Source organism: Anopheles maculipalpis, chromosome 3RL (assembly GCF_943734695.1).
Source record: "Anopheles maculipalpis chromosome 3RL, idAnoMacuDA_375_x, whole genome shotgun sequence".
NCBI classification, from domain to species: Eukaryota; Metazoa; Arthropoda; class Insecta; order Diptera; family Culicidae; genus Anopheles; species Anopheles maculipalpis.
The window spans coordinates 5,877,401-5,896,628 of NC_064872.1; the positions used below are offsets into that span (position 1 = coordinate 5,877,401).

Below are 19,228 nucleotides of genomic sequence, written 5' to 3' on the forward strand. Positions count from 1 at the left end.
TTTTTTTTTTGGATGCATATATTCCACAACGCTCTATATTATCGCAACAATACGCATCATACCTCCAGGTGAACGCATCGAGAGACTTTGGCCTCCATTTTTCCGCGTCACAGCTATATATTTTTCAGCATCCGCCTTCATTGATGGAGGGAGGTTGAGCATTTATGTTTTGTCGTCCTACATTTGCATTTTTTCGGCACATCTGGACGCCAAGAAGGATAAAGTGCACCCACACACAGACAGAACTAGCCTTGTCCAGACATTGCATAGAAAGCGCGACGCAACTGGCTGCTCTCTTTGCAGACGACGGATTTGTTTGTGGTGTGCCCTTCGAAACGCACACACACACAGGACGAACACATCAACACCGTTCACAATATGTAGAGTTGGGTGCATAGGAGTAATAGCAGCCGCCACAGAGCGCGAACAGCTATGTGTATATATCCCTCTAACAACAAACGCCATTTGATGCCGCGAATGTCATATCACCACACACCAGACAGGCTACTGCCGCCGGGGGTGCGCGCACACAGTTCTGTCCGACATGATCACACTGCTGCGTGGACGTGTACAGTAGTGTAGTTGGTTAGCAAAAAAAACATGCGAAAGCGCCATCACGAAGAGCCTTTCTCTTGAACCCCCCCCCCCCCCCCCCTCTCTCACTCTCTCTCTCTCTCTCTCTCTCTCTCTCTATCTCTCGTACTGGACCAAATACGAAACTCAGTTTGGACAATCGCGGCGTTGAGGAACATGACGAAGGACACTTCGAAAATCGCTAAAACATATCAGGAGAAAAGGTTTCTTATATTCCTACTGCTGCTGCTGAAAGTCATGGTAAATCGCACTTCTGTATCTCCACTAAATATTTAATTAAATGTCATTAAAAAGCAATAACTTCTCCTTCTTCTTTGGCTCCGGTCGACCATTTCTAGCTGCTGGATAGTCAAGAATTGTGCTAATGGAAGAACGATCTGGATAGGGGATTTGATAACACCAACCTTTTATAAAGCTAATGTCGGAAGGTGTACATAAATCTTAGTTCCTTGGGCAAAGTTGCGGATCATATTCTCCTCCCCCTCTTCCGAGGGATTCGAGTGTAGTATGAAAAATTTGATCTGGAATTCCAATGAAAAGCGGGACAAATCTGTGACGATGTTTGAATAGTGAGCCACACACACCCACACACCAGCCACAGGAAATGCCTGCCAACAGTTATCTATTTCCCCTGACTATGCAAAACGATGAATACTGCACACGCTTCTGCTGCTGCTACTCTGGTGTGTCCTATCTACGTGCTTATCGCAGCGAATTCCCGCATCACACACATCATAGATTTTGCTACCGGGGGAAACCGTCGTGTTAAAGCTGCTAGAGACCCACGCCCGGCCTGCCTGAAGTATTTCTAGTTCCGGTCCATCATCTCTCCTTTCATTTTGAGGTGGGTTTGCGATACGCATTGCTGTTAGCAGAGAAGGAAAATGATGTTTCCTATTCCTCCTCAGACGAAACATAATTCTTAGCAATAATACTGTGAATACGAAATATTTCGTCATTGTTCAAGGCATGTATCTGAGGGATTCGCCAATTTTTTAAGCATCACTAATGATTTCTCTCAGGGCTCATTTGCATTCAACCCACTTTTGGGGAACACACTATAGCGCGGCGGTATGGAAATGAAGCTTTCCCCCTCTTGCCATACTCGAACAACCTACCCCTCTCTCCCTCCTTCGTCACAAGAATCCTGGAACGATGAAAAACCCTCTACCAACCAGTGTTTTACTTGGACCATTTCCCTTTTTCGATTAAGAGCGTCACCACTTCTCTCGTAGCCCAGGCAGGCAGCAGGGATGAAATTTTTCGTTCGCATGCGCCGTGACACTTCGCACCGAAATGGCAGGACACATGGCCACACCATTTATCCCCCCCGTTCGGTCTCTCAATCCATCCACAGTGCTGTTGTGTCTTTTTTATCAGGCAAATCGAGCATATTCTGTTTCGAATAGTGTATGTGTAAAATGTGGTATCAACTCTTTCGCTTCTTCTCAACAAAAAAAGTACATTTTCAGGAGGAAAATGGGTTGTCCCCGTGCTATACATTTGCGAAACTGCATCACACAGATAATACAGACTAAAATTCAAGGTTATTCAACCGGGCGGCTGCCTCCTTCGATTGCAGAGTACTGCGTGTGTGCTAATGTAGTTGTATCTCTCGCTCTCCTCTCTTGCGATCTTATGGTGAGAAATTGTTTGCTCAGGGTTTCCTATTTCCATTACTGTTTTAATGATTTTTATTAAAATGATGTATTTGATAATTTATGGCAAAATGTTGCTAGTGTAGAGCATAAGTTCTGTATGTTGAAAATACAGAAATCGAACATGCCCACAGCATCCACAGCAGCAAGTCATCTCCGGAGCCTCCCCGCTGTTGCTTCTATTCGTTCTCTTTCGCTTGTTTTTGTTACTCTCCCAGTTAAACGTACACATACACAAACAAACAGTTGGAAACTTCTTTTGCGCCACCCAACACCATCTCTGTAACTTTCTTGACCGATGAAAGAAACCTGTTTCAGTTTTTCTTTCTACCACTTTCTTCCAACAACGTTCTTCAATTAATCTTTACGCTGCATTTGTGGGGAACCGCGGGAGGAGATGATGAAGGGGAGGTGTCGAGAGAGAGGTGTAGAAGAGGGAGAAGAGATTGGTTTAACGCGTATGTAAAAAGAAAGGTCACAAAATAATCGCTTGTTCTCGGCTATGTCTCCTCCTCATCACCACCCACTTCTCAAACCAACATCTCTCCTTCATGGACCTTCCTGCTCGCACTCTCTCTCACCTTAAAAGCGGAGGAATCATTTTTGCATCCACATAGTAGAACTACTACAATAACGCTTTTTAAAATTTATTTTGAAAAACTTTTTTTTTATTTCCTACTGAACATACATTCCAAGGTTGGATTTTTTTTAAATTTCGCTTTCCTTGCTACTTTTGCAACTTTAGCACCCTCACAAAAGGTCGAGAATGGTTGCGAAATGTGCGCGAACAAAACTTGTTTCTAGTGACGAGAAAAATAGGAGAAAAAAAATCGCATTTTGCGTTCATTGCTCCGTTTTGTCATGTTTTTCGTTTTAGCCTAACACGCCGAAGTCGCGGCAAGCGAAGAGAGATCATTTTTTTGTTGTTCTTTCGCGCTGCTTTCGTTACAACATTTGCAAAACACAATATACACACACACATAACAGCATCCCTATGCCGAGCATCGAGAGAGTTGGTGGTTCGAAATCATCTCCATCTCCACCTTCCCCCTAGGGGCGAGTGTTAAAACTCCACTTAAAAACCAGCTTCCCTACTGGGGGTCTTAAAGTATTCTTCTTAACTCAAACCACCCACCAGAAGAGTTTGACGCGCGTATATGCACAAAAGGCTTGCTTTCTTAACTTAAGAGAGCAAAATTCACTCTTGGCGGTGATGGTTTCTTCCCGTATTTGCAGCAGTTTGCCACAGACGCGTTATTTGGAGGTCCAACACGTTTCTTCATCTCCATCCTCCATTTTTCACAACAAATTTTATACCGATCAGTGACCAGGAGACCCTCCAATGCCTTCTCAACATTACCGGACCGGTAATCAAACTTCATCCGGAGCTCATTCCAACCATCCCAAGGACACCCTTCCATCCAGAAATAGCAGGTCTCCTAGTGACTGCCTTCACACCCAGCAGGACCGGGGATGTAAATCCTATCTGAGCCCTTCCCACTGAGGTTGAGGACAAACAAACGTAGTATCAGCAAACCTAGCAAGCCATTCGATGACCGACGTGACCTAGAAGGTTGTCGTTAAGCCAAGAAGAAGACCTCCTAAAGGTTCTACTGCACCTCGGTGGTAGTAGCGTAGGTCTTCACACGTCAGGACCAGGGTCTATTCTATCCGAATTCTATCCGGAATTCGTTCCACCGGAAGTTGAGGACTACTGACAATCCATCTAGGTTGTGTATCAGCAAGTCTAGTAAACAATTAGTCGGCTAGCACTATCACATCCTCTTCTTAATAATGGCTGAAGTTTGCGAGACCAATAAAATGCAACTTCTTTGGTTAGAATTGAACCTCCTGTTGGTGACCCCTCAATCCGGAGGACTCGAACCATACATCCCCCTATCATGCAACTGGAAAAGTTTTCCAATTCGCAATCGCACCCAATTGCATCAATAGTCTTCTGCATCCGTGAGAAATGATTCTTTCCGCGCGCCGTGGGGAAAATGAAAATATGACTTGTTACTAAGACGCTACACTCCGATGCAGTAGGAGTCTATGGGGGTCTGCCACGACGTCCAACCACCCCCGGGTTGACATACGCAAAACGAACCACCACCAACGCAAGCTCAACACCTCAACACCATCACGTGAACGAACGCGCAACCCCAAGTGGGAGGAAAGTTCACTCCACCGAAGAAAAGCGCACATGAAGAACAATCTGGAGAAATGGAGAGCAAAAAAAAGAAGGAAAAGCCTTAACCTCACAAAAACAAAACGAAAAGAACCAGCGCATGATTCCTCCTTCCAACATTCGCTGCTTCCTAAAACCCCCCCCCCCCCTCCCCCTCAAAAAAAAAACCCCACCAAAGCAAGAGTCGTCGATCGTCGTTGTCTGCCTTCTACTTGTGATTGTTGCCCCTGGGGTGCGCGCCTTAGCAACACACACGAAAATTTCAACATGGATTCGCGCGCGCGGATGTGGAGAAAACCCCATTCTTCTCCATTACTGCTGCTGCTGCTAGTGCTGGCTGTGGCCCGAACGCGCTCTGGAAGTTAGAAAATCGGGTGAAAGGGGCAAGATAGAACGTGGTGTGAGTGAGATAGAATGAGAAAGAGAGGGAATGAACAAATCGAGAGAATGAAAAAGAGTGTGTGAGAGAAAGAGATAGGACGATGATGATGTCTCGCACGCACTATGGCTGCTGGGATGATGGCGATATGATGATGATGATGGTTGGACGACACACACCACCAAACAGAACACAATTTGCTGGTTGGTACACACAACAGCTCTGTGGCGGCTTTGTCTGCAGAAGGATAATTAAAATCGCGATTTTAAAACGAGTAGCGAATCACTCTGTTGCGCAGAATGGTATCCATTTTCAACGAATGTGGCTTCCGAGAAGAACCGTGCTACAAAGTGCACCATGTTGAAATTGGAAAAAGGACGAAGATGTAGCAGCTGATTATATTGGGGTTCCTTGGTTTCGCCTCATAGAGAGACATGGAAAGAAAGTTACGAACTACCTTAACCTCAATAATAGGTTATCCTTTCGCAACGGAACAAAAACTTAACCTCAGAAAAAACATACTCACCTGGGGAAATAAACCTCTAGTCTTGTTCGAAATGACGTAGTGGACAGATGCTTGATTACGAAATTCGTCCAGGAATCGTAAGCAAGCCATTGATTTGCAAGTTTCGGAGTAGAGAGTTTCTTCTTAGTAACACGACCTCCTCCTCCCTCTGAGTGAGTCTCCTGAAAGCTTGAAAACTTCACGCTGTTGCTCCTCTGCTAACAGGCACGCGCGCGCTCTCGCCGATGGATCAATCCAGACGCCATTGAAAACACTTTTCTTGGGAGTCTTTGCCGAAAATTTTACCGCTCTATCCATATGAAACATTCACACGCACAGTACAAAAGGGGACATTTGTCTAGCTTCATTTTGAAATTCGCTAAATAGACGATTTTAAAGACACATCTACGTATGATTTTTCATATTTTTGCCGATACACTACGACTCCCTCCCTAATTACATTTTCCAGGCACACATACACACGCACGCATGTTCATGTACTCGCTCCTACACGCGCATGTAATATTACGCGTGCTGTGGTGTCCCGAATCTTTTCAGCGTGTGATTTAAGCCCTACCGGCTTTTCTATCATTGCTTACACCGCACACACCTTCTCTGTGGCTCTTCACGCCGTCATCCATTATTGGTTTTCGGCTCAGACTTCTTGCTCCTTTACTTTTGCTGCAGGATGCGGGTTTAGATAGATTGTTCGACCCAGCACAGCGCATCGGGGTGTGCTCAAACTCATCAAAGACTGATAGAGCTGTGTTCCTATTATTTAATGCCGGGCAGCATCCATTTTCCAACTAACCGTGTGTAACAACGATTGCTGCCGCCGTGAAACAATCTGCAGTATCCACCGACGCCGCCATCACTATTGTGATCAACTTTACACGTTGCCATATTTTCGCTCTCAGCGCATGCGATAATTAATATTCACACCAGCTTCAACAAGCGAACCGTTTTTTTTTAAGGTTATGAATTGTGCACAAAAACTTTAGTCCACCAAAAGAAGCACACACCAGTTACTGAACAACGCACGCGCGAGCACACATCAAAAACTACCGACGTCTGCAATGCACGGGAAAAGAATGAATAGCAAACCGAGGCCAACGGGCGTTTTTGACAAATGGCTGGCACGATGAAATCAAGAGAGAGCACGAGAGAGGGAAAAAATTCTCCAGAAAAACCAACAAAAGACTCTCCACGCACACGCGCACACAAGCGGGAACAATTCTTTGGAAGAAAGCACAGCGAACAAAAGAGTATATGCGCGCACACACAGTTGAACAAACAAAACAAAGAGAGCAAAAAAGAAGCTTCCGAATGGTGTGTGTGCTGCACGCGCTTGAATACACACACGCTTCTCTTTCGAATATTCCGAACGTTGAAAAGATAAAAGGATTTGCTTCATGGAAGAGCACAAGAAAAAAAAACTCTCTCTCACACACACACACACACACACACATCATTGGCATATCTGCCGGTAAAATTTTCGCTCACACACTCTCCCTTTTTCTCATGAAGAACTAATTGTTGCTCCCATCCACGATGGCTCGTGTTCCCGTTTCATTCTGACACGTAGCGTTGCATCTCACTCACACACACACACACCTTTCCCGGTTATAGACGGTGCGGCTTTTCTTCTTGGCCTCCTTTTTCTTTTCGGGCTTTTTTGGGGGTTTTGATTTTGCGTCGTCGACGGAAAACTGGATTGTCGACGAACGCGTGTATGTGCGTTTTGCTGGAAGTGCGAATGAGATGCTTTGAGGAGAGTTTTTGCGCGCGCGCGCATTCGTGTCCGACAAAGATGCATGTAGATGTGCGTGTGCGATGGAACAATGGCTTCTTGAGAGAGCGAAGAACGAAAAACAAGCACAGCACACAAAACACTACCGACAAAAAAATACGGCCCAAGAACACCGGGGGAATAATTTTGCGGCTTTTTGGATGTGCACCAAATGAAATTGATGAAATGTAACTAAATTTCTAGTTTCTACCATTGAATTTAGGTGCATTTCGTATGACCTGTAGGAGAGAGCACGTGAGGTTCCTTTCTCCATGCTGGCATACGCACAAAACTGGACATGGTTGTTCTTGTCTTACAGCTTTTTTCCATGACAATGTTCCGTGTGCGCTCGCGCGCTCTTCTTCCCTAACCACACAGCAACAATCGTCAACTAAGCAAGCCCTGCTGTGCTTTATCTCTATGCAACGCCGTGCGCGACGTTCCAGAAGTTCCGAAACCCTTCTACCGCTCCGTGTTCAGAAGAATGACGACTTAATTCCGACTGTAAATACGGTCCCCGCCGCACGGGAAATCTCTTTACCATCTACCCAGAATCATGGATTGCTCTGATGTACTACCATCCCAATTAAAAACTCAATTTTGCTTACCTTATGAATTCCCACGATACGTTCCAAAATGATAATTTTGGTTACGTTCCACTACACCACCGTTGTTGTCTCTAGAGCACTTTGTTCGTGGGGCGAAGAAGGAACAATAATAACAACGCACCACACAACAGAAGGATATATTGGAATATTACTCCGAAAGACACCTACGCATTTAATTACTATACACACTTACACACAACACAAACACAGTCGGGTTAAAATTGTCCCTGAAAAAAGTTTACGGACTCAGTTGTGTCCAGTTTGCTACGTTCTTCGGGTAAGCATAATTCGCCAAGAGATTCTCCGCGCGCTGACCGTGTGCGTCTTGCCGTGCCGGTGAAAAATCAATTTCGTCTTCTTCTTCGGTGCGGTATTCGTGTTTGAATTCAGGCGAACGCAGTGACATTTGACGTTTTGACAGTTGGGCGGTAGGAGTGCGTGTGCCCAGTGAGGGATATGACATGAGAAAACTTATATTTATTTTGAAACAAAGGAAATTTAATTTTTTTTTCGATATGAAAAAATATAAAAATGTTTCTTTTCATTATAAGAAGCCTTCGAATATAATGTCAGCGAAATAGGTCACAAAATACCGTGAAAGAATCCCTGTCACCCTGGGCACCTCTTTTGCATGACAATATTGTGACAGTTCCGATTCGCCCTAACCTCAGTTTCGTGCAAACAAACACGAAACCGCTAATCGCGTACGCTTGTTGTAAACAAATCGCCTCCGAAATCTCGTTGCAGCTCTCGACGTTGTAATACACATATTTTCCAACATAAATCATGTCGGACAAGAAGGTAGGCTAGCTTAAACATGGGTAGTGCTCTGTAACAAAACTAATTCTGCTTGCTTCTGCAGTCTGCGCCATCCGGTAACTCTAGTGGCGGTGGTGGTGGAGGTAGCGGCGGCGGCGGTGGCGGCGGGGATAATAAAGAAAAACGACGAAAGGAATCGATTCTCGACCTCAGCAAATACCTGGAGAAAACGATACGGGTAAAGTTTTCCGGTGGCCGAGAGGCGGCCGGTGTGCTGAAAGGTTACGATCCACTGCTGAACCTGGTGCTGGACAATACGATAGAGTTTTTGCGCGATCCGGACGATTACAAGCTGGCGGACGATACGCGCCATCTCGGGCTGGTCGTGTGCCGTGGCACTTCGGTTGTGCTGATCTGTCCGCAGGACGGTATGGAATCGATACAGAACCCTTTCATCGCGCAGGAAGGCTAGCGTGGGGTGCCAGTGTGTGGCGATGTGGACACTGTGATTCGTATTCGAATTCAATCTATTCATCATTCTTTTTTCTCAACTTTTTTTGTGTCGCCACAAACCAGTGAATTGTTTCAAAAGATTCTTTCCCAACTCTTTTAAGTTCTTTCCTATTTTCTTTTTATCAAACTTCGTTGAAAGTTCATGTTCATGAGTTTATCAGTTAACCATAACCGCAAAGCTCAAAGGTAGAAAGTCGTGATGCTGCTGAAGTAACGTGTTTAAGGAAGATCGGTAAATCGATCAAATTTATTAACTTATCTTTAAGTAACCTTACTTAAAAAAACATTCTCTTCCGCTAGGAAGTCGCGCGTTCCTTTCTCACACCGATCAGGCAGCATCAACACGGCAAATTCCACCGCTGAAGCTTACCAATAGTTGTTAAAATTGTAATGCAAATGAAGTTTGACGGTCGGATAGAGAGAAGTCGGAAATTCTACCCGACCCTGAGCTAAATTCTACACACGGTGTTGAGTTACATGATTCTTGTAAATAAATTCTAACCAACTCAAAACACGCTAAGCCTTAGTCCAATCCGAACTCGTTCCTTATCCAAGGGTACTGGGCCGGACATTCGTTGCAGGTGGAAAGGTAGCGATCCTGCTGCAGGACGCGACTGTGTAGCTTGCAGGTACGGGGCAGATTGCAGGCCTGTTCCTGTGGGTCTAACTGCTTCGGTCGGCACTGCCACGGTTCGAAGTGGCCGAGCTGATTTGAGGTGGTAGGATTACGCATCCACTCGATCGACTGATGGTTGGTGACGAAGTACACATCCGGATATTTGGCCATATCATCAAGGAATCTCTGAAATGATAGAGTAAAATGGAGGTTAGTGGTCTAGACACAGAGCCATCAAACTTTCCGTCAGAAAACTTACCAAGAAAGCATCAAGATACTCCTGCTTGCGGAACCACGTGGAGTGAAAGTACAGCCCTAGCGGTGCCCGGTTCGTGTGATAATGCCGCTTAAAGTTGTGCACAAACATCCGATACACGTCCTCCCCGTTCATGTGCGGTGGGCATGTGTCCACCATGCCACAAGTATACTCGCCCGCCTCCAACTGATTCATCACCAGCTCCCATATACCCGGATAGCTTCGTGAAGGACAGTACTGATTATTCCCATTGCAAGCATGTGGCATCTTGTAATCAAGTGTGTAAGGCCATAGCGGTGGATTCGAAAACGGGGCCACCATCGACGAATCATACACAAAGCCAAACTCCTTCATCATAAGAAACTGCCTATTCCAACCGACACGCAGAAATGGGACCCGCATCCCACGCAGTTCCTCCATCCGGACGTTCGAAAATCGGTTGATAATATTCGCCTGGCCCACCATCTCATCGAACCAATCCTCAATCGTAGCATTGCGTGACCACCACTCTTCCGGCCCTCGGTGTGTGATCGAATGGACCGCAATCTCGTGTCCATCGTTCCACATTCGCTGCACCTGGGCATAGTTGGTGTACTGATGCGATATGAAAAATGTCGCCCTTATAGGACATCCGTTAGGGTTTTTACGCGTCGGGGTAAAGATTTTCTCCGTGTACAGTTCCCAGTTTTCGAAGTTGATTGCATCGTCGAACGTTAGAAGAATCATCTGAGGTGTGTGATAGCGTTCCAACCGTCCTGGGATGATTGTACCATCCTTGGAGCAGAAACAATCCGGTAGCTCGCACACGGATAGATCGCAAGGATCGGCTGCATTTGGGTCGTTTTCCACATCGCACCAACCTTCGTCCGAACCATCCTCACAGTCTACAGAGCCGTCACAGAAGTATTCGTTCGGCAGGCAGGTTCCATCACCGCATCCGAGCTGGGATCGTTCTTCACATTTTGCATTTTCTAGGAGAGGTTTTGGGACACGGGCCTCTGGAAATAAGCGTGGGAGATAGGGGGCTAATTAATAGGCGAAGGCGATATTTTTCACTGTAATTTCATTCTAGCGACTAGAGAGGTTAGACATAGGAGAGAATATAATAAAAAGAGAACCCAGAACCTGGTCTAAGCTGATTCTACCGATATCATTTGGGTCTTTCTTTCGTGACAGATATCTCCGGCAAAGCTTCACCGATCTTGGTTCAAAAGATGTTGATTTTCGATGCATGAAGTTTTCTCGAAAATTGATCTTAATTAGTAACATGATGAAAATGTCCTAACCGATTATGTGCACCGTTTGAATTATTGCACCGAGATTGAATTAAAGGCCTTCTGGAGGAGTCGACTCCGTTTTTTAAGAAGTTCGAAAAGTTAAAGCGCGTACATAGTTCGAACTTTAAATGTTCTTCGACCAACGGTCCTAGTATGCTGTGTGAAATTTAGCTGTCATTCTAAAATGTAGTCTTAACACTGAAATTCCAAATTCTTTCACCCTTTTCCTATACCTGCGGTCACGTCACAGTTCTCCACATTCTGCTTAAAGTCACAAATTTGCCGCGACACATCAAACAGCAGCCCAACGGAACATTTGAACTCGAACACTTCCCCATCCAGGCAGAGATAGTACTTGGCGCACTCGGTGTTTGTCCACATTTTCTGCTCGGGTCGATCAGGATTTCTGCAAAAATAAAAGTGCAAATTAAGTTATCTCCTCAGCCCGCTAGAATGCTATCGAGAAGCTATCTACTGCACGCTGGTGTAGTAGCGTCGTCGTCCCATCAACAACAATCGTTAAACCGACTGAAAGAAAGGGCGGCAAATCATGGGTCGGAACGCATCAAACCTTCCCGCCGTTTGGAGAAAGAATTGCCGAAGATCGTTAAAGAGGAAGCGCCTACTCAACACTGACCTGTAAAACCGTCCATCCTCGAAGCAGGGTACTGTGTTTTTGAGACTCCGCTTTACCAGATTGCCTCCGTACGCTGAAAGGTAAGGGAAGAGAATGAAATAGGGTGAGTAAAAGATTGTACGATGGCCCCTTAAGTTGTGGGGTCTTTTTAATAGACAAGAAGCAGTAAACAAACATCCAAAATCTATCTTTCACAGAAACCGAAACCGCTTGTGGTTTATTCTTCGAGATTGGAAGCTGTAGCTGCGAATGCCTCATTCAAATCGAACTTGGTAAGCTGCTTGGAGCTTTGTATTATTGCGGATCCTCTTCACCAACTGCTTGCGTGGAAAAATAAACAATATCGCCCGTATCTTCCTAATGTTTCAGAGGCAAAATGAGGTTAACGTGCAGACTCGTGTGCACTTGACTGAATAGTAATGAACAAAAAGAGCTTTTTATTTTATTCGCCACTCGGTTTTATAATGATTGCAATTTATGCAAGAAATTCTCTTTTATTAAAGGGCAATAATGATATGATCAGCTGATCATCACTAGAGAGTGGAAGACTTCTCTCCCTTTTTTATCTTAATAAATACAATTTTCGCAATTTCCGTTTACTTATTTTTCTGCAGTGAAGAGTGACTGTAAAGAATACATTATCTTTACTTTCATTTTTATAAGCCTCAACAAACTGTGCGCCCAATAAGCTCGTGTTCCGGAGATGCGGAGTAAAGAGACAGCAAGTCGAGTACGGTTTTGTTTTACGGAATCGCTTGGTGCTAATTTAATCATTTCAACAGTCAGCTTGGTGTGATGTGATGCATGCGTGCGTGTAAGCATTGTTGTCCGGAGATGAGATCGTTATTGCGTGAAGCCTTGCCAACCGTGACACTCCCTCGATGGCCCGTTATAGAAGCCGGATCCCTCATCGTGATGCATCCCAGCTGACTGTCGTTTTGTGTCATATCCGGTCAGTTTTACAGCTTGCGACATGGTATGATTCGGATTTGTATGTGTGTGTGTGTGTATGTCATTATTATGAAACAGTTAATTAGAACTATTTCAAACACACTTCTAGTTCCACAAAAGATCTGCACGATATGTTCTAAACCCTACGCAACAAATACTTTTGAATAATTTTCCTCCATACATCAAGGAATTCAATATGAATGTTACCAGCGAATGTGTGGTCGAAATTATTCTTGGAATCTTTAAGGCTTCGTGGAAAATAAAACTCCTCTTTTACGGCTTTCGGACATGAGGACCAGTTTTCGTGGGAGATAAGTTTTGTGTTTATAATACGCACTGGGTACGATGGTGGTTTGGGGACAGCGGAGCCGGTCTTCAAACGGCAGGACCTCCGGGGTTCAAATCCCATCCGGACCGTCCCCCCGTAGTGAGGACTAACTAACCAACTACGTGGTATCGGCAGTCTAGAAAGCCATTTCAATGGCCGGCATGACCTTAGAGATCGTTAAGCCAAGAAGAAGAAGAAGAAGTACGCACTGGGTAGATGAGACCCTCTTCAAATGCGAAGTCTCTTAATAGGAGAGGACTACTTCTTCTATCCTCTTTGTCTGCTCAAATACGAGAACGTCGTTCTGGCATAGCCAGGTCATCAATCCGTTTACAGGAAACTCAGTCTTGGGTTAATTTCATCTAATCCTGCCAACGAGTTCGCTGTGCTCCTCTCTAAACCTCGTGCTGAACAGATCGCTAACCTTCCTTGTGGGACATGAGTCCGATACCCTCATCACGTACCCCAAACATTGTATGAGGTCTCTTAAACGATGAAGTCGGTTAGGCGAATCTGTCTGCTGTTAAACACGTCGTTGCGCAAGAGCTACCTTTCGCCATGGTAAGTCTTAATATGAGTTTCTGCATGAAGTTTCTATGAATTTCACGCAAGTTTCTATAGCAAAAATTGCTGACTTCTGAGCCTCAAATTCCTTAGTGCATCCGCAACACATCGTCTGCTGGTCCCTAAACGACACAAAATATTCCTTTTCGCAAATGCACTCTCTCAAAATTATTGTGTGGTTTCCTGATTAGATATTCAAGTGATTTGATAACCGTGACACGGAGAGAATATCGGCCTAGACTTACATCCGCAAATACTAATCAAAATTCCTTCCATATGCCTGTACAATTGTGCAACAGGATACAAAATAGTACGATAAAATTAAAAAAAAAACATTTAAAGAATTAATTCGTTTCTCCATTGTAGACGTTACAAGGTGCTGCCCATCATCATCAAACACATCGATAAACGTGGTATAAAGACTCGTGTATTCAGTGTGTAATGAAATTATGCATTGTACGAATCATCACAGCCTTCTCTCATTTACTCTTCTGGTCTCCCCTAATCACCCTCCAGACTATCCCCGAGGTAATGCAGTTCCCTCGGCATGATTAGATAACCTCCACAGAGTCCACAGATGGTGAGACGGTCAAAGTGTCTTCAATCATACAGTGCGGGTATGATGTTCAAGTGTAATTACGACAGGTCAGTAAGGTGCTTCCCCAAACAAGTATCCCAACACTACTTGTCTACGTTTTGTTTGAAAAACAAAGCCCTTGTGTCACACACATCGAATCGTTTCGTTGCAAATGATTTAACCACCAAACAAGGGGCACAACTATTTAAAATCAATTTTGTGACATGTGAATAGTAAACGAAGTTGTTGGGCGGCTAGCTTATGACAAGCGATAGTGTGTTGTTATGCGAATGTAACTCCAAACGAGCCATCCCATCTCTTACGAGAAGTACTCTGTAAACCCCCCAACCTGAATGAACGTGGGAAAAATGTGACTTGTACGACTACGACTCTCTTTTCTGGAAGATTGCTGTACTACATTTCCCCTTCACCAAACAGCGACAACCGAAAGCAAAACCGCACCACACTATCACTTTGCTGATCTTGCAACTGCAACTTCAACTTCCCCCCGGTACAAGCATCGCGTGTGTGTGGAGCCATTAAACAGGAAATGGATGATCGTCACACACGCCTGGTGTCCACACCCACAGGCCATCGCCAGTCGCTTTGTACGGTTGGAAAATTGAATGACTTCTCCAGCTTCTTCTAGTCTCTATTCCACATGATAAAGTAGCATTAGATGGTCCTCCTCCCAACTGAGTCGTTTTTTTTTTAGTTCACTTTTAACAAGCCTAACTGTCACCTTGGTTGAAAGATCGTAGCCGTTCCAGTTGTGCCAGGAAACCGTGGCACCAAGCACTCTGTAAGCGTTAGCCAGGCAGGCTAGTGAATTTGTAATTCAATTTTCACCATGTCACCATGTTTCTGGTTCCACAGTCAGGCCCGGCCGCCCGTTTCGAACGCATCGTTGGAACCGTTGGAAACTTCATAAATACCGTTGATCGGGAAGAAAAACTCCCCAGTGTGCGGAACGGGCCCCGGACGGTTCCAGTCTGATTTACATCCATATTCCATCCATCCTTCCGTGCCGTGGTTTTCTCTTTTTTTTTTTTCGTCCCGCAAAAATACGCCTCTCTTTGGCAAAAGATTTTCCTCGGTCTAGCAGAGTGTCATTTTCCAACTTCTTGTGTTTGTTTGCTTTTTTGCCCATCGTCTCGTGGTCTCTTTTTTCTGTGCCTTTTTCTACTCAACGCCGCGCGATCGTTTACTTTAACGATTCATTAATTAATTATGGGCACGAGTGGCCGGTTCTCGGTGTTTTGCTTTGTGCATCACCTCCAGAGGCCGTCTTGTGGTCTAGGTAGTGTATATAACGTTTTGCTGACCGGCCGGATGATTTTCCGAGAGTTTGTTTTTCTCGTTTGTTTTAACACTTTACGGCACGGTGGAAGGTTGTTTTTCCGTTTTTGGTGGAGCATTCCCATTTGCTTTCCTTTTGCTTCTCCAGCACATCACCGGCAATCGCGGATGCAGTTAGCAGAAGAGCGTTGCACTAGTAAAAACGGATAGAATTGTTCATTTATAGGCGGTCTGAAGCGAAGCAGATCACCAGAGTCAGAAATGATAGAATAATTGATCGAGATTTTGTGGAAGAAGAAGTCCTCCAATATCTCTTTCTATTATCATTAAACATATGGAATTAAGCATACAGGCATATTGATCCTATATTGATGTGAGAAAGCATACAAGACCATGTGTGCGGGATATTTTCTGAGTCTAACACTGTTGTGTCCTAAAACGGGTGATATTTTGAAAGGCTTTGAAGGCACCATATGAACAACTTTTCTGGAAAAGACGATCTATTCTGCGATCTCGTCAAAGCGGTCTTGTCGAAAGGGGCTCTTCGAAGATGCCTCGTCGAAGGGATCTCATATAAGGAGCCTCATCGAAGGCATCGAAGGGCCAGGCTTAGTAAAATGAGCCTTGTCGAAGAGATCTCATTTAAGGGATTTCATTGAAGTGGATTCGTCCGAGGGCTCTCGTCAAAGGGATCTCATCGAAAAGGCCTCGTCGAAGGAACCTAGTCGAAGGGACTTTGTCGAACGGGCCTCATCGAAAGGGCCTCGTCGAAGAGATCTCATCGAAGTGATCTCTTTTAAGGAGCCCAGTCGAATAGGTCTTGTTGAATGAGCATCGTAGAAAAGATTTCATTTAAGGGACTTTATCGAAGAGAACTCTTCGTAGCGATATCATTGAAGGAACCTCATCGATCGAAGGATGCTTCTTCGAAGCAACCTCGTGAAAGTTAATAATATTTGTTGCGACTCATAGCATAGATCCCACCTTCAGAACTTCACAAAAAATATGGAACTCACAACATCTTGTAGCAGTTTATAACATATCATTCCAAGTGAGGTTGCACATGTTTTTTAAATTATCTTGACGTCATACTTCAATTTATCTGAGTATACCCTTCTATCTTAAATAACGTCTTCAAATGTTGTCTATTTGTACACAAATAGCCGACGACGGCGTATAAACAATCATCTTCCCTATTGCGCTGTTCGAGAAGGGGTGTTATGCTTAACATCCCAAATCGGAAATGTTATAAACAAACCTTTGCGTCTCCTCTGGCCTACAAAACCAGGTACATTCCCTCTCAGTCCTAGTCCTGGTTCCCCTAACACCTTCAAAGCACTTTTCCTCTCACAATTGCACTTGCACCGTTGGGCCCGCGGCGGAAGACGCATTTTCTCACCGTCAAAGCTTTTCCGGAGCATTCCGGCGCAGCAGTGTTAAAAATTTCTCTTCCTGCAGCACGAAAAAAAAAGAAACAGATGTGCATTTATTTCTTCTCGTCTATCTCGTCTTGTTTTGCTCCGGTTCCCACCATCCGGCCAGCAAAAATCGAAATCCCACGATAGTGTTGTGCGGATGCTGACGGTCGGCAGTGCACAAGGGCAATTTCGTCGCCACCGTTGCACTATATTATCTGTTTTGCTTTACCTTTCGAGTGAGTTTCTAAATTCCGGTCATTATCAAACGTGCAGAAATAAAAACAACCCTCACACGCAGCGTGAGTGCAGTTTTGGGATGCAGTTTTTTTATGACGGCAAGCAGGTCTGTAGATGCATTTTTTCTGCCACACCGAATCTCGCAGATACCTCGCTGCGTGCGAGAAGCGTCGTACGATCGATCTATGCAAAGATAATCCCATCTCCTCCCACTGACCCCCCCCCCCCCCTCCATCCTCTCTTCAGCCCCCATCGTCACACGTACCGTTTCCAGTGAAAGTGACCGCGAGCGTCAGCAGCGTGTAGCATAAAAATAGACCCATTCCGGTTGACGATTTTTTCGTTGTGTGTATTACGGTGTGTCTCGTTCTCTCACTCTCGCGATGTCCGATCGGTTGGCTTCCTTTTGGACATTCAGGTACACGTTTGGGTCGGCTGAGTCGGTCTGCTGCAGATGATGCTGAATGGCTTATAAATTATGTTGCATTTAAACGGCTTCCCACCCGATCCCGATCACATCACTAAACGGTTTTTGCTGTACGCGCACACGTTCTGGAAGCTTTCCAATTTCACTTTTCTTCACACGAGATCTTGTGCACCACCGGAAAAATCCGGACCCACCAACCTACTCAACTGTGCGATGTCTCGTAGGAAACAAGCCTACAACAAAACACGCGTATCACTCACGCCGAATCAGACGTTTCGCAGTGCAACTTTTCCACTTTTACTTTCACCAGCCAGCCACCAGCCAGCTGCTAAGACGAGCGCGCGTTTTGGTGGCTTAATGTTGTGCGGGTGCGTGCGTGTGGGTCACCTTTGCCTTCTGCCTAATCCTGTTACCGCGCTCCTTTCACTTCAACGTATCGTCGGACGCATCACCAGAAACTGGTTTGCCGTTAAACTTTAGCACCAGGACCTTTAACTTTCTTTTACTGCAACTGGTCTATCTTACTAAGAATTAAGCCTACCACCCTACCTCTCGGTCAGTTTTTTTCCTATACTTTGAAGTGTTCTTCAACGCGCGCGTGATCGTGCACGATCTTTCGGTACGGAGCACTGTTCGAAAGCACGTGCGCACGCTCCGATCTCTCGCCGGTAAATGGGGGAGCATTTCAATTAAACCGTTAGCTTTATAACATCATCCACCCGTGACGTATGTGGTGTGGCGCTCTGAGCATAAAACCAGGCCGCAAAGAAAGTCGATCGGGTGCTCGATGCTGGGAGAGCCGATGAGAGATGCGACATGCTTTCTATTGCAGAAGGAACGCTCCTATCGGTTCCGGTGCCAGTTCCGTGTGGTTGCATGTTTTATTTGTTCTTTGGGTTAGGTTTTTTTTGTTTAATCAAAATTACAAGAATATTTAACATGTTTTACATTCAAGTCAAATTTTGATTACGTAAAATACAATCAAATTTCCGCTATTCCTTTCCTTTAAATGAACCGATCTTTCGAGACTTCTCTCATATGGTGCGCTTCTAAGGCTCTCCTAATCCGCAAGAAAAGCATTGCGTATCGCGGATTGCTGTGTTGCCTTAGGTCAGGGAACGACATCGCCGCTGGTTGCATCGTGACGCGCCAGAAAGTGGTTTTAATTGCTATTTGACCGTTTTGCTTGTTTCATTTTTTTTTTTTTTCGATTCGGGTTTATGATTGTGATCGTTTCACTTTTCATTTCGTTGCGTTGAAAAAAGGGATAAGATAAGCGTTGATAATTGTGGTTCGTGAAGATAACGCCATTATGGATGCTTCCTCAGAGAGTTGATTGAAGTGAAGAGAATTCATTTGGAATTCTACTTTTTTCGGTCTAGAAACTGTGGAGTGTTTGGCTTGCCATTTCTAGCATCCTAGACATGACTGTAGCTTTGTAGTTTTATAGAATCGGGTACCTTCTGCGTAGGAGAAGTCGATTCACATGGGTTCTTATAGGTGAGTTGGGATAAGCTTAAAACTAACTTACCTCGTTGTACCTCTTCTAGCCGACGGCTCTATTCTGTGAGTCCTGTTTGCACAACTTCTATTGGGTGGAGGTCCTGGCTTGATCAATATCTGCTTTGAGCCTTGTAGAATGTTGTCT

The 19,228-nt window shown here is 44.9% G+C and overlaps 3 protein-coding genes across 3 annotated transcripts in view; 1 reads left to right on the plus strand and 2 right to left on the minus strand.

The window, feature by feature from the left end:
- Positions 1 to 19,228, minus strand: part of LOC126564508 (serine/threonine-protein kinase grp) — a 191,235-nt gene that overhangs the window by 9,458 nt on the left and 162,549 nt on the right. The window lies entirely within an intron of this gene.
- Positions 8,508 to 8,958, plus strand: LOC126565921 (U6 snRNA-associated Sm-like protein LSm7). Its single transcript, XM_050223124.1, has 2 exons — positions 8,508 to 8,522; positions 8,584 to 8,958. Exons 1-2 carry the CDS (start codon positions 8,508 to 8,510, stop codon positions 8,950 to 8,952), a joined length of 384 nt encoding a protein of 127 aa, XP_050079081.1. The 3' UTR covers positions 8,953 to 8,958.
- Positions 9,517 to 17,517, minus strand: LOC126564497 (chitin deacetylase 1). The gene is made up of 5 exons (XM_050221558.1): positions 17,419 to 17,517; positions 11,780 to 11,852; positions 11,376 to 11,548; positions 9,869 to 10,863; positions 9,517 to 9,795 (listed from the first exon to the last, which is right to left on the minus strand). Exons 1-5 carry the CDS (start codon positions 17,474 to 17,476, stop codon positions 9,517 to 9,519), a joined length of 1,578 nt encoding a protein of 525 aa, XP_050077515.1. The 5' UTR covers positions 17,477 to 17,517.